Below are 14732 nucleotides of genomic sequence, written 5' to 3'. Positions count from 1 at the left end.
ATAATATGTGTATTATTATATAATATTATAGATATAATTATTTATATATAAGCATAAAAATAACTTCTCATCTTCTGATCTTCCTGCCAAGTAGTTGGCAGAGGATAGATTTTGTTTGTTTGTTTATGCTTCCATTAGAATTTGGGGGAAATGTCAGTGCGTTGTGATTATTTCTAACACTTTGCACACCCCCAGTAAGGGAATATTGGCCCCTGATTCTCAGATTATTATGGCAAATACAGCATTTCATTTCTCACATTTGTGTAATAAGAAGCAAATGTGCAAAGCTGAAGGGCAGCAGCCTGGCAGGAGCAGTTATCTGAAAAGGATGAATGGTCTTCCTTTCTGTGTGTTGTGTTCTCTTCACCCTCCCCCTGCTCTAGCTGGATATCAAATGAAGGTGTGGTTGTGGTTGGAGTCTGTAAAGTGAATGTCTAAGTGGCACCTGCTTCATTCAACAGGTCTGCTTCCCAGGTGCCCTCCCACTCCACATCTGCTCCCGACAAAGCCTCTTTTCTCCTCCCGTTGGCCCATAGAAAGTGCAAAGGCCTGAAAAGAGGCAAGCCAGATTCGGAATTCTGCTTTGCCAGCAGAATCTCCAGTGACATTCTAATTATCCCCCAAATCTTCATTATTAGTGAGGCCCTAACTGAAAGTTTGCCCAGTAGAATTGAAGGGGGAGGGTAGGGGAAGCATCCTTTCAGTTGTAAAATGAGAAAATTGGATCTGAGATTCATTGAAGGAGCTTAAATATGGAAGTTCAGACACCCCTCTGAACATGACTACAAAGACTGTGCTATCAGATTGGCTCAAGTAAAGTGGCATCCAATCGTTTTTTCTGAGTGAGCCCAACCTTGTACTCTGAAGTGCGAGTAAACCAGAAGGAATGCTTAGTGAAGCTGGACAGCTTTCAGATGCAGATAGATTTTCTCATTTGTTCTCTGTTGGGGTTTTTTCCCTTAAAAAAAATGGGGATGGGGGATGGGCAGCAAAGGAAAGAACCTGTTTCTCTTTGACTTGTCAGCCATGAATGTTGCTCTGGATGTTAACAGAAATATGTCCATTGTGGAATGAACAGGGGAAATGCTGGGGAAACATATTTTAGAGGAACACCAAAAGTATCCAGTTACAGATTGAGTTTCCATCCTAACAATGGTAGCTCTCATGGTATCGCGCCGTGTGTGGTGAGACGTATGTACATATATGACATTAGACTGGGTATACTGCAAGCTCCAAAAGGACTTTGAGGGTTGGGTGGGGTGGACCTGAACCCCTCTCATAGTTTCATTTTTAACTACTGGTGAAAGAAAAAAGGAAATTTAAGCAGGTTCTCCCTTCAGCAGTAATCTCTTCCTAGAGCCTGTCTCTCCTCCCCCTCCCAGACCTCCTGGAGTAGTGAATTGCATCTAATGGGGACAGTGACCTCAGTTTTTTAGGAGCAACGGATTTCAACTGTCCTACCCCCACTGCCTCCCCTTCTTTCATTGAGCCATCTTGGCCTTGCTGCTTGACCGGGGCCTCCCTTTCCCAACAGAAGAGAGGCTATTGATGATAGATCGTGTAAAAGCTGTGCTACAGCTTGCAAATGCTGTATTTGAGTGTTTCTAGAAAGTGCAGTATTTGTACAATATGTAAAAATGGGTGAGATGCTAACAGAGTCCATAACCGACCTGGAGCTCCAACCTGAAGCCCACCCCTATTCCATCCAGTTACTTACATTTTTTCTGTGCCACATGGGAATTTCCAAAAATTTAAAATTCCCAATTTTATTAGGCAGAACTTTATATTCCCAACTCCTCATTCGTGATCAAGAGCAAGTATTTAACCTCATTGTTTATTTGTTCTCCTATACAGTAGCCCTATCAACTGGTGTATTAAAGATAAAGGCAGTAAGCTGCTTCAAGCTCCTAAGAGTACGAACATATGGAAATAATAATAGTACTGCTCAAATTAATATAATGCCTTTCTTCCAGTGTGCTTAAGTCACTTAAATTTAATCTCACATTCTCATGACAGTTGTGAGAAGCATGACCTATCCTCCCTGCTTTTAAGGGTAGGTAAATCATGAATTTTATGGAGACTTAGTCAACTCCCAGTCAGTTTATTAAGCACCTACTTTGTGCCTAGGACTGAGGATATGAAGACAAAAGTGAAACACTCCCTGCCCTCAGAAAGCTTAGATTTTTATTAGAAGTACATATTCATAAGTATAAACACAGTCTATGCAAAATGAATACCTGAGTAGGTAGGAGAGGGAGTGCTGTACCAGCTGATTCCATGAGGAGGAAGAGCCCGTTCACCAAATACCAGAGATGGTCAGACAGAGGAGTTTCTTTAGTCTCAGAGGAAATATGACTGTATTGCATGGTTAGACTCTAAGAAATCCTTTTGTGTATAGTGGTTGGGTAGATTGGAGTCCTTTCAGTAATACAGGTGAGAGGCAGTAAGGGTCTGAATTAGGGTGGTAGCTGCGTGAGAAGGGGAAAGATAGGGAGAGAGAAATGAGAAGGTGCATATTACCTGCTTTGTGGCTTATCTTGGGCATGTCTCCATCACTTCCCCCACCGAGCTGATGTGGACTGACAGACTACGTTCCAGTTTCATATTAGCTTAAGTAAAACATAACTTAAGTTGTAACTTAAGACTGTACCCCTTTGTCAGGTCCAAATTACAACCAAGAATAAATGAGAAAGAGTTGATTTTTAGGAAAACAGATATAGAGACCAAACCTGTGATACCACTTACAAGGGAACTCCAAGATAAGGAAACTCCCTCCATCTAAGCATTTTCTTTGTTGCCTAGAGCAATGAGAGGTTACATGACTTGCCGTGGATCAGCAGTCATTCTGTAGCAAAGGTAGGACCTGAACCCAAGTCTTCTTGCTTTTGAGGTTGACTTTCTATCTGCCACCTCATACCTACCAGAAACATAAGTAGGAAGGCAAATATACTATTATAAATAGTATCATTAAATCCAAAACATTTTATTACATTAAATCCAAAACATTTTATTAGATTATATGTGGTGCTTTTGAAATTATACATACTTTCATTAACACAGATTAGTAAAAGCTGACTTCATGGAGTATTATGTTATACATGTCCACACTGTTAGAGTTTGGGGTATTGAGAGATCCACCACAAAAAAGATTTTAAAAACCTTACAAAGATGGATATCAAAGATTGCTTTAATTCTGTGAATTGGGTATGATTCTTGGGGGAACAGGGTTCTCCTTCCACTTTTCCCATATGACCTAGAAAAACCAACCAGCTTCCCTAGCTGTTTGCAGGCTGCCACTCAGATAATAAGTAGTGTTTTCCCCATCTTTTGGTCAGCACTTTTTAAGACTTGTATTTTGTTATTGGCTTCTTTGTGGTAGATGATACATATCACAAGTGAAGTATAACTGAAAATATCAGGGAATTAGTTCTTGTGGGGGGAAAGGGGCAAGAGAAGCAATTGGTTGGCATGGCAACACCAAGAGATTGTTGGCTCTAGGTGGGCTTTACAGGTGCTGGATAGTGTGTTTTGTTCTCATTTCCTGTGCTGGGATGGTTTTAGCTTTCTTCTCATCATGGATTTGGGGAATATTAAAATTCAAAATTTATCTCCTTGGACATGGTTAAGAAAAACAGAGTATTGTTTAATTTTTGGCCAAAACTATAATCATGTATTTTATCAGCATACTTAATCAATAGCCAGTGCTATCTAGAAACTTTAGCACTTAATAAACATTTTAATTCTTCAGTGCTTAAAGACCATATGGTGCTCTCATTTATTTCATTGGTTGAGGTAAACATTGCTCTACCAGTTCACTGAATCCTGAACTAATTTTTTGATGTTATCTTATTTTTATTGATTCATTTTAATTTTTGTACTGAGCTCACTTTCAAATATATTCCTACTCAATGAGCTACTCCTTTCAAGAAAGATTTAAAAGGGAAAAAAGTAATTAAGCATTGACTCAAGCAATAAAAGAAGGAAGGTGTGTTTCCTTTTCTGGAACCAAGTTTAATCATAATTATTCAAGTTTCATCTCAACTGTCGTGAGAATGTGTGATTATATTTAAGTGACTTAAGCATACTGGAAGAAAGGCATTATATTAATTTGAGCAGTACTATTATTATTTCCATATGTTCGTACTCTTAGGAGCTTGAATAATTCAAGAGTTTCTTTCTTCTTGTTCTTTCTATTCACATTGTAACAGTCATTTTGTCGTCTTCCTCTTTCTGCATGCTTCACTTTGTATCTGTTGATTCAAGTGTTTCCATGCTTCTCTAATTTCTTATAATTGTAGTTTCATGTAGCAGAATAAGATTTCATTCATGTACTACAGTTTATTTAGCCATCCCTCCATTGGAGGGTACCTACTTTGTTTCCAATTCTTTGCTTCCATTAAAAAGTGTTGTTATGAATATTGGGGGTATGTGGGATCTTTTTTTCCTTTCTTGGTATTTGCCCAGCAGTAGAATCGCTGGGTCAAAAGATAGGTGCATTAACATGACTAATGTGAAAATGTGTTTAATAGGACTGTATGCGTAGAGACCATGTAAGATTGCATGCCATCTTGGAGAGGAAGTGGGGAGGGAAGGGGAGAAAATTTGGAACTTATGGGTCTGAAACTTATGGATTGTTGAAAACTGAAAACAAATAAATTAATAAATTTGGAGGAGAAATTTTAAAAAAGATACGTGCATTTACATCATTTTTAAAACATAATTCCAAATTGTTTTCCATAAGGCTTGGACCAGTCACAATTTATTGGCACACCTGTCTTGCAGCCTCTCCAGCACTGACTGTTTTCATTTTTCTCATATTTGCCAAGTGTGAAACATGTGATGTAAAACCTGGGAGTTGTTTTGATTTACACTTATCTTATTACTAGTAATTTGGAGCAGTCTTTTTATATGGCTTTATGTAATTTATAATTTAGAGTCCACATATTTAAATCTTGTTTTTAAATCTTTACTGTTACTTATTGCCTGTGTGACATTGGACAAGTTGCAACCTTTCTGGGCCTCAGTTTCCTCATCTGCAAAATGAGAACATTAGATTGTGTAACCTTTTGACTGTCTAGTGAAGTATGGCCCGCTTCTTAGAATAATGAGGTGTTTTTTTAACTTCCTGATTGAAAGAGATACTAAATTATAGTTTGAAGTTAGTGAAAATACAGACATAATTTTTTTCTCATCAAAAGTCATAGATAGACCCCCTGAAATCTATTCACGGTTCCTTTGAGGGTACATGGCCCCTAAATTAAGTGTGCCTAGGGTAGATAATCTATAAAGTCCCTTCCAACTCTAAATCTGTGATCATAACCATCCTCTAAAAGTAAACCACTTCAGACTCTGCTGGAAGAGGTGAGACATTCCAAAGGGGGTATTCCATTCAAGAGTTTGCCATTAAAAAACTTCTTGTCTCAGAATCTCCCATGTTCAAGTGAAAGAAGAGAATTTGTAATTTATTTCAGTTATGGTGAAGTGGATAAGAGTCAGTCTACAACTTTTCCTAGAGATTCAGCATTTTGAAATTTTAATACAAAGATCGCAGAACACAAGGAGACCAAGGTTAGTGGGGGGAATCGACTTCTGTCTAAGCAACAGCAATATTGGAGTTTACATATCTAGAGAATGAGGTGTATTTCACCAGTCAGTAAGGGAATTGTATACCAGGACACCCTAATGGACTCCTTTTTCTTTTAATGATAAAGAACCAAGTCAGGGTTATCCAGAGACCATGGTAATGAGGATAAAAGCAGGAATTACAACAATTTAGTAAAAGACTGACAGGATTTATGGTATATGCAGCTTCATAATAGGAATACATAAGCCTGTCATATCCAGGGTCCAAGAAAACATACATGAGGACTTAGCCTCCCACAGATTCTAGTAATACTCTTTGATAGGTTGTTTGAGGACCTTTAAAAGTTAAAAAGGCCCGAATTTTAACCTACTTAATGTACATAAATGGCCCTTTCCTTCTGTTTCATCATTCACTTAGGATGTTACTGAGGACTTGGGACTTCCTTTAAAGTTCATCTAGTCCACCCCCTTCCTTCTGCAAATGAGGAACTGAGTTCCAGAGAGTTCAGGTGACCTGCCCAAAGTCACTCAAGAAATAGTAGCAAGGCCAGAAATAAAACCAAACCTTTTTACTACTATAGACTGCCTCCCCCTGTGATTCCTGTATTTCCCTAAAGCTACTGAATTTTCTTAAATTTGTTATTCTTTATCATTTTAAATATGCACTTCAGCTAAAATTCCCAAGATATCCAGCATTGAAATGTCCCAAAACTTTAGAGATTCAGATCTCTAAAGATTGCATCTGGAAATGAATAGGGAGGACGTGCAGTAGTTCTGTAGAACATAACACAACCAACCTCTTTAATTATGTGATAACTGATATGTACTATGAGAAATGATGATGGTTTCAGAAAAACATGAGAAGACATGTATGAACTGATGCAAAGTGAAATGTGCAGAACCAGGTCAACAATTTACACGTGAATATTGTAAAGAAATCAGCTTTGAAAGACTTAGTAACTGATCAACACAGTTCCAAAGCACTCAAGCTGAAACATGCTGTCCACTTCTGAACAAAGAGCTAGTGGACTCAGAGTGCAGATCAAAGCATATTTTTTCCTCTTTCATTTTTTTTTTTTAGCGTGACTAATGCAGAAATTTTTTTTGTGAGACTATACTTATTTGTAATGGATTTTATTTTTCTTGTCTTCTCAATAGGTAGGGAAGGAGTGAGAACTTTTAAAAAAGGAATGTAAAAGCCTCTGTGCTAACAAATGTAATGTGCTAACAAAATGTAATTAAGTATGGGGGGGATTAAGAGAAACAACTACTGGGACAGACAGGAGACTTTCCTCATTCTTTCACCCTATATGCTGATTACTGCCTTCCCACTTTTTCATTCTTTCCTGCCCACTGGCAGTGTTTGAGTTTCCTTACTCTTCTCCTCTCACTTCTGTCTTATTTTGTTTCTAATTTTCTTTTGTGAATTTCCACCATCTTATTACATCTACTACTCATACTTAGTTCTTCTTTTCTCATTTTATTTATGTTCACACCATAGCCATTTTTTCTTCTTTCTGTTAGTAGTGGTCTTTGTTTAACCTGTCAGTGGAATAACTTCACATTTCAAGCTTCTAAAAACCCCCTTGCAGCCCCTCCAAACCAGAAGTACCTGGGGCATCGGGGGGGGGGGGGGGGGGGGGTTAGTAAGGGAATACTTGAAGCAAAGACTGTGCTGCAGCTTCCTTCTTGCTTCTAAATTCCTACCTTTTCCAGTTGTTCCAGTCACTTTCCTCTGATACTGCATTTTTAAACTCCAGTTGTTTTATTCCTACTTAACTGTCACTCCTTTAAATAGCAGTAGGGATCATGTCATTAATTTTTCTTCTTTTTTTTTCTTTTTTTTTTGACTTCTCTTCCATCTCCTAGCATTTGCTCAGTCTGATCATTTAGCTGCCTACCTTTCTGGATTCCACTGAACACTCTTCAGCTTTTTCTTCTATCCCAAATAAAAACTGTTCCACGACTAACTGCAAAAGCCTTAAGGCTAAAAGAGGCTAGATAGCTGCAGGAAGTAACAAATCTGAAAGATTTTCAGGTTTGTGGGGCTGGCCAGCTCAGAGGCCCATCCTTTCCCAGGTGATAGGATAATGACAATTGATCTTTATCTGGAGTCTGAAAAATTCTTTTACATACGCCACCTCATCTGATCCTCACATGGATATAGTGAGGCAGATGTACCACAGATACTATTATCCTTATTTTATAGATGAGGAAACCAAGGCTGAGACATGTCATATAACTAGTCGGTATCAGAGACAGATTTAGAACCCAGGTCTTTCTGACTCCAAATCCAGTCCTCCATCCTCTTCCGTCACAAGCAAATCTGTAGTCTGTGCACTAATGGTGGAACCTGCATGTGTCTTTAGGTGTATCTTCTTACTTCCTCCAGAGAATTCAGTTGAACAGTTGGTCAACAATTGAATAAGCACCTGCTGGGCACCGGGATACAACAACAAGGACAAGGCAGTCCTTGCCCTCAAAAAGCTTATATTTCATCAGACAGCCTGTAACGGATGAGTTTATACAAAATATGTACAAAACTCAAGAAATGAACCATAGCCTCGTCATTGTCTGTGGTCTTACGTGTAACACACTCACACTAATAGTCACCCTTTTTAACATGCCTCACTTACTGGAACCTCATCACAGGCAAAGATCAAGACCTTATTCAGAGGGAGTTAGTTTTACTTCCTATTTTAACCATCTTTAAGGTTGAAATAGAAAAGCTGGCTACCAGTACCATGTCAGGCCACTTCTTTTATTGCTCTCTAACAGAGACCAGTGGGTCTGGGTTCCACCACTCTGGCCATTCACTCCACATTTGCAGCTCACAGGCCATCCATGCTACCCATCCTTTGTGACTTTTGTCTTGTCCACCCATAAATCCCTCTGGTGAACAAAGGATCTTTTCCATATTTCTTGGATCCTGGTAGACTTCATAGTCAGTCCATCCATTATCCTTGCACTGGAAATGTTTCAGAGCAACTTATGAATCTTGTTCTGTGGATCTGTCTGATCTACAGCCTGTGGTGAACTGTGAAGTTGGAGACAGGAAAGAGTGACATAGAAAATGTCTGTCTGGCCTGCTTCTCCTCTTCTGTGTTACTCAATCAAGTACTTGTCATCTAGGTATTGAGTCATCTAGGCATCTCGAATTCCTTCACACCACTTTCTACCCTGGGCCAAGTAGGAGACTGATGTTGTTCACCTCCCAAAGGAAGGCATCAGCATGGTGACTTGAGGACCCAAAAAAATTCTAAAGGATGTCAGCAGCAGCATCACCCAACATGTATGTATGTGTGCTGTGTGCACTGGGCACACGAACCAGGTCCATTCCTCAAATGGCTGCAATCTAGTTGGAGAAACAGAGTATGTACGTAGTAATTTAGGACAGTGCCTGATTACATAAACTTCAGTGCCAAATGAGCATTGCAGACAATAAATTGGGAGGGGGAAGAACACTGAAGTTAATGTTTTTCCTGAGGATTCCTCCACATGTATCACCTTTCATTATGAGAGATCTCTAGCCTCTTCAAGAAATATGTGTGTGTATTGGTTAGAGAGATGCAAATCAAAACAACTCTGAGGTACCACATCACACCTATAAGATTGGCAAACATGACAGAACAAGAAAATGATAAATGCTGGAGAGGATGTGGGAGAGTTGGAACACTAACTCATTGTTGGTGGAGCTGCGAGCGCATCCAACCATTCTGGAGAGCCATTTGGAACTATGCCCAAAGGGCTACAAAAATGTGCATACCCTTTGACCCAGCAATATCGCTACTAGGACTATATCCCCAAGAGATCATAAAAATGGAAAAGGGTCCCACATGTACAAAAATATTTATAGCAGCACTCTATGTAGTTGCCAAAAACTGGAAGTCAAGGGGATGTCCATCAATTGGGGAATGGCTGAATAAATTATGGTATATGAATGTAATGGAGTACTATTGTGCCATAAGAAATGATGAACAACAAGACTTCAGAGAGGCCTGGAAGGACTTATATGACCTGATGCTGAGTGAAAGGAGCAGAACCAGGAGAACTTTATGCACAGCAACGACCACAGTGTGTGTGAGAGTTTTTTCTGGTAGACCTAGATTTTTGTAATAACACAAGAACTTCTTACAAAAAAAAAAAATAATAAATCCCAATGGTGGTTCTCAAGGCAAAATGCCTTCCACACTCAGAGAGAGAAATATGGAAGTCACTCACATAATGTAACAGATCGTATTTGTGTATGTGTATGTGTTTGTGTATCATGTTCTGATTTGTTATACGATTTCTTTCATTTATCTTAGTCTGACTACATAGCATGACTATAGTGAAAATATACTCAATAGGAAAGTATATGTAGAATCTATACAGAATTGTATGCAGTCGTGGGGAGGGAGGGGGGGAGTGGGGGGTAGGTGGGGGGGATAAAATCACAATTGTATGGCAGTGATTGTTAAACATTAAAAAATAATAAAAAAAATATTTTGATAACTTGAAAGAAAAAAAAAAAAGAAATATGTGTGTAAAGAGAACTTCATAATACCTTTGTAAATATGCCCAGAAAGCAGTGACTGAGGCTAGAGACAGAAATACTCTTAATCTGAGCCTTTGGTGGCCTTTTGTCAATGAATCGTACCTAATCAGGCAAATGAAGCAAGGTTTAGGAAGTTGCCGCATTCCATGAGCCAGGGAATTCACACGTGCATTTTGCTCAGTTGAAGAAGCCCTTTAGCCTTGGATTTGTCCTTTCTGAGCCAGTTTTGACCTCTGGGTTCCATTTTGGTCACCTGTATATGCCTAAGGAAAGTTACATTGTGCCCCAGGGGAAAAGCGGACAAAAATTCTGTGATCATCTCTCATTTGTAGACTCTGTGAAATAAACTTTACCCTTTTATCATTTTGAGCCCATACTTCTAATAATGAAAAGTCTGGAACAGAGGTGGGGAACCTGCAGCCACATGTGGCTTGTTGACTGAATCCAAGTTTTACAGAACAAATCCTTTTTTTTAAGGGGATTTGTTCTGTGAAGTTTGGATTCAGTCTAAGGGCCACACTTGAGGACCTAGAGGGCCACAGGTTCCCCACACCTAGTCTGGAAAGTTCTCATTCTGTCTCTGCCAGAATGTGGCTTAATGTCTCTAAGCCTCCATTTTTCTTCTCTTTATAATAAGGGTGTTGGATTAGACTCTTCCAACTCCAACATATTATTTAAATATCCACAAGTTTATAAATATATGCTGCCTACCTTAGGGTGGACCGATGGTCCTAAAGAGCCTTGCTTTTCTTCATTTTCTCTAAAATATCATGAGAAAACTAAAAAGAAAAGCTCCCAAATTGTGTGAAAGGGTGCTTGTTAATGCAATAGAAATGACTCAAAATCCGAGCGGAGCTTATCATGTACTATCTTCATTAGGGCTAATCAGGTTCGAGGCCTGAGCAGATGTGGCATAGGGACAATCCCAGACCTGATTATTGTACCTCAGCATTTTAATGCTTTCTCTTCCAAGGGCAGTTGGCCCCACCTTAAACTAGCCCCTCTTCCCCTGTCTTTTGCTCTGGCCATTGTCATAAAAGCTGGTACGTCAGAACTACTGAAGCGATTTATCTAATCCCATGCCAAGCTGGATATGTGTGTCTCTGCGTGGGTGGGTAGGTGTGTCTGTGTCTAAAATCCCTGTATTGAGATGGTAGGGCATTCCAGTTGGTGGCAGACTCAGTGCATGCTGACAGTGCTGGTAGAGTGTGGGATTTTCACAGCAGAGAATTCCTCCCTCCCCCAAATCCCAGTTACCAGCTATTCAGTTCTTGCTTGTGCCTCAGCTTTGAGAATCAGAGTTGGCCCCATTGGGATAGCAAAGGTGGTGAGAGCCTCGAGTGGGGACCTAAAGGGTGGTTGTTGACTCTGGTTCAGCATCATCTTGGCCTGGGACAGGGGATTCACAGTTTCTTCAATGGCCAGTAGCCTTTCTTTTTGGCCTTCACACCAGTGGGGACAACTGGCTATATTTCATAAAGGAAATTCGACAAGAAAAAACAATGTCAGGCAATAAATATTTGCTCCGAAAACATTCTGTACCTCAGATTGATAACAAGCCATCAGTTAGTTACAGAGAACAAGGGCTTAAATGCATTTGGTCATCTCCCTTATCACAGACCATGAGTTTTAGCTGAACAACTGACATTATATTTGTGAAATGAGTGGTATGTCCCGTAAGTTCGGCAAGAAAACCGAGTGGAAAAGAGAAAACACCTGGCAGAGGTCCTGGCTTCTGACCTGGCTGCTGACCTGCCTTACAACACTAGGGGGATGTCTCCTGGCCAGTACCTTTGGCATATGTTGCATTCCAGAGATGATCTGGGTGACTCCTCATGTCCAGAGTTCCCTTCTTCATATTTGCCATTTTTTGACAAGGAGAATTAGAGTGGTGCAAGCTGTGGTGGCTACGGGAAGAAGAGAGTGTGCTGTGGATTGGTGCCCTTCCCCCCTCCCATCAGCGTGGCCTGGTAAAGGTCAGAAATGTTGGCAAATAACACCTTGGGCAGCCCAGCGATTCCAAACTCCCCTTTCCCATTCTGTAAAACAGGAGTAAGTCCTTTGCCCTGATGTGATGCCAGCTGTCACAAATAGAAGAGGGGACCTACACGTAAATGGAAAACCCAGAGCTGTGTTCAGTGTCATTGGGGGTCTTGAAGTCAGAGTGACTCTTGTTTTTTGCCCTTTGTCTTTACAGGGTTGGTGCAGATTCCAGTGAGCATGTATCAGACTGTGGTAACTAGCCTGGCCCAAGGGAATGGTCCAGTTCAGGTGGCCATGGCACCCGTGACTACGAGGATAGCAGACAGTGCTGTCACCATGGATGGCCAGGCTGTGGAGGTGGTGACATTGGAACAGTGACACTGACCTGGGTCATGAGGTCATTTTCTACTCTACGACAGAAGTTTTTTACACGTTTGCAGAAGTGCAATCAGGCGCCATTAAGTCTCCCGATTTTGGAAGCAAGTTTTGTTATCCTTTTTTTTAAAGGAAAAAAAGGGGGGGAGCAGAGAACATATGAAATGGCATGTTTTTCTAAAGCACCACTCTTGATTTTCTGATGCAGTGGAGTTAAATGCAACATTTTTAATTTCACTGTCCAGAAAAGGCCAAATTGTGGCAGGACTCCTTTCTGCGGAAACGTGTGTATATACATATGTGTGTGTGTATGGAAAAAATATATGTATATGTGTACATAGATATATATACACATTTACATATATATGGAATATATATATGTGTGTATATATGTATATATATATATATGAGAAACCCACATTAAATTAGCTGTATGAAATCAAGGTGAGCTGTGGAAAAAGTAATTCGCCCAGTTTAGTGGGTGGTAGGTCACACAGCTAGACACAGTTGCTCCGTATATGTTTCTACTAGGGCCATGCATTGAGCTACTGACAGACTCAGGCAGAGGTAGCCACGCCCTCTGAGAAAACTGTCTTAAGAATGGCAGGGAGATCTTTCGACTGGACTCATCCCAAGGAAAGGGACTGCAGAGTGGGGTGGCTTTGGCAGTGTCCCCATGCAGGCGGGGACTGTGATGAAGGCAGAGCAGAGGCCCACACTCCTGGGGGCGGGGCCAGGCGTAGCACTGCCCCACATTGGCTGGGAGCTCCCTCCTCCATGTTCCCTGGAAACCCCTTTTTTGAATCTCACGACAATTTCAGTTTTGCTTTGGTCAGTCTTGATTTTGGTCTTTTCTGTATGAACTGAAGAACAGTAAAGATAGGTAAGATTTGAGGAAATGTGTGTGTGTGTGTTTGTGTGTGTGTGTGTGTGTAAGAGAGAAATCTTCAAGGAACTATGTATATGTGTGGGAGAGGGGAGGAAAAAATTTTTCAAAGAACAGGAGACACCAACTACCTTAAATGTTTTCTTTCCTGCAACTTTGTGACTTAACAATACTAAACCCCAGAACTGAAAGGTACGTCTGATATGACTGTTACTGATGAAATTGAGTCAAGAAAAAAGAAAACAAATGAACCTAGGATAGAGAGTGTGTTCCCCACCTCCAGGACTTCGATTCCTATTCATTTTCCCTCTGCTTAAGTGACTTTGGAGATAGGAGTGGAGGGTTTACATTTGTGCCCCAGGATCCTGGGCAACACAGGTCCCATGCCTGTCCCAGCAGGCCCTGTACAGCTTTCCTGCCCCTCACAGTGGTTGTTTGATCTGTATATTCTTTTGACTCTATTAAACACAATTTCCCTGCTGCAAGCGTTGGATTTCCAGTGGCAGATTATCACTTGAATTCCCAGCGAGCCAAACCTCTGCTCCTTGAACACAGGAACCCCTCTTCCTCCTTCCCCCTGCAGTGTGTGCAGCAGCGTATGTATTTAATGTTTTTTTAATACAACATTAAGAGATTCTTCATGTCTTGCTCAACCTTTGAGAAAGTTTCAAATTCTTGGATTTGCTTGTTTTATATGAAGCTATCCAATGTTCTTTGTATGTTTTTTTCTGTATGTATTGGGGGGAGGGGGAACATTTACATATAAACAGTCCTAAGTCTACAGTTTGTTATTTTTTAATTATTATTATTATAATTATTATTATTTTTATTGTCATTGTGAAGATGTCCAGTGGTTTTAAAGTCCTTGTTTCCTTTGTGATGAAATAACCTCCTGGTAGTTTGAGAGATTGCCAAGAAGATGGAAAAAAAATGCAAAATCCAGTAGCAGAGCATGGAATCTGTGTTGTTTTCCCATTCTGTTTATTACTGCCTCATTCAATAAATAGTTACAGATGTGGCTACAGGAAGTGGGGATGTGGTTCATCTCTGGTGGGTGGGGAGTCATGGGATAGATCTTGGCCTCTGAGAAAAATAAACTATCTTTCAGGAATGACTTTTATATCTGTGGAAAATATTTGATGTTTTAAGGTAACACTTATCTCTGCCCTTTGGGTTTTCTAGAATTATGTTAAGTACTTAATTTCCTGAGAAATAATCACCTTTGAATCAGGACCCATACCTCTACGTGATATTGCCAGTTGGATATCTCGAAAGTGATATCAAGGGAGGAAACGTGAAAGTCAGGTGATCCTGATAGTGAGGGGTTGTTAAAGGTTGCAATAGGTTATTTTCTCTCAAAATATGGCA

General features: G+C 40.2%; 1 protein-coding gene across 2 annotated transcripts in view; it reads left to right on the top strand.

The window, feature by feature from the left end:
• NRF1 (nuclear respiratory factor 1) overlaps positions 1-14484 on the top strand; it is a 143640-nt gene extending 129156 nt beyond the window's left edge. For both annotated transcript variants that reach the window (XM_072652756.1, XM_072652757.1), the window contains exon 11: positions 12318-14484. In XM_072652756.1, coding sequence (XP_072508857.1) covers positions 12318-12481 — 164 coding nt within the window. In that variant the 3' untranslated portion in view covers positions 12482-14484. The remainder of the gene's footprint in view (positions 1-12317) is intronic.
• Positions 14485-14732: the final 248 nt, after the last annotated feature.

The sequence above is a fragment of the Notamacropus eugenii genome, chromosome 3 (genome assembly GCF_028372415.1).
Source record: "Notamacropus eugenii isolate mMacEug1 chromosome 3, mMacEug1.pri_v2, whole genome shotgun sequence".
NCBI classification, from domain to species: Eukaryota; Metazoa; Chordata; class Mammalia; order Diprotodontia; family Macropodidae; genus Notamacropus; species Notamacropus eugenii.
This window is presented reverse-complemented; position numbering and strand designations above follow the sequence as displayed.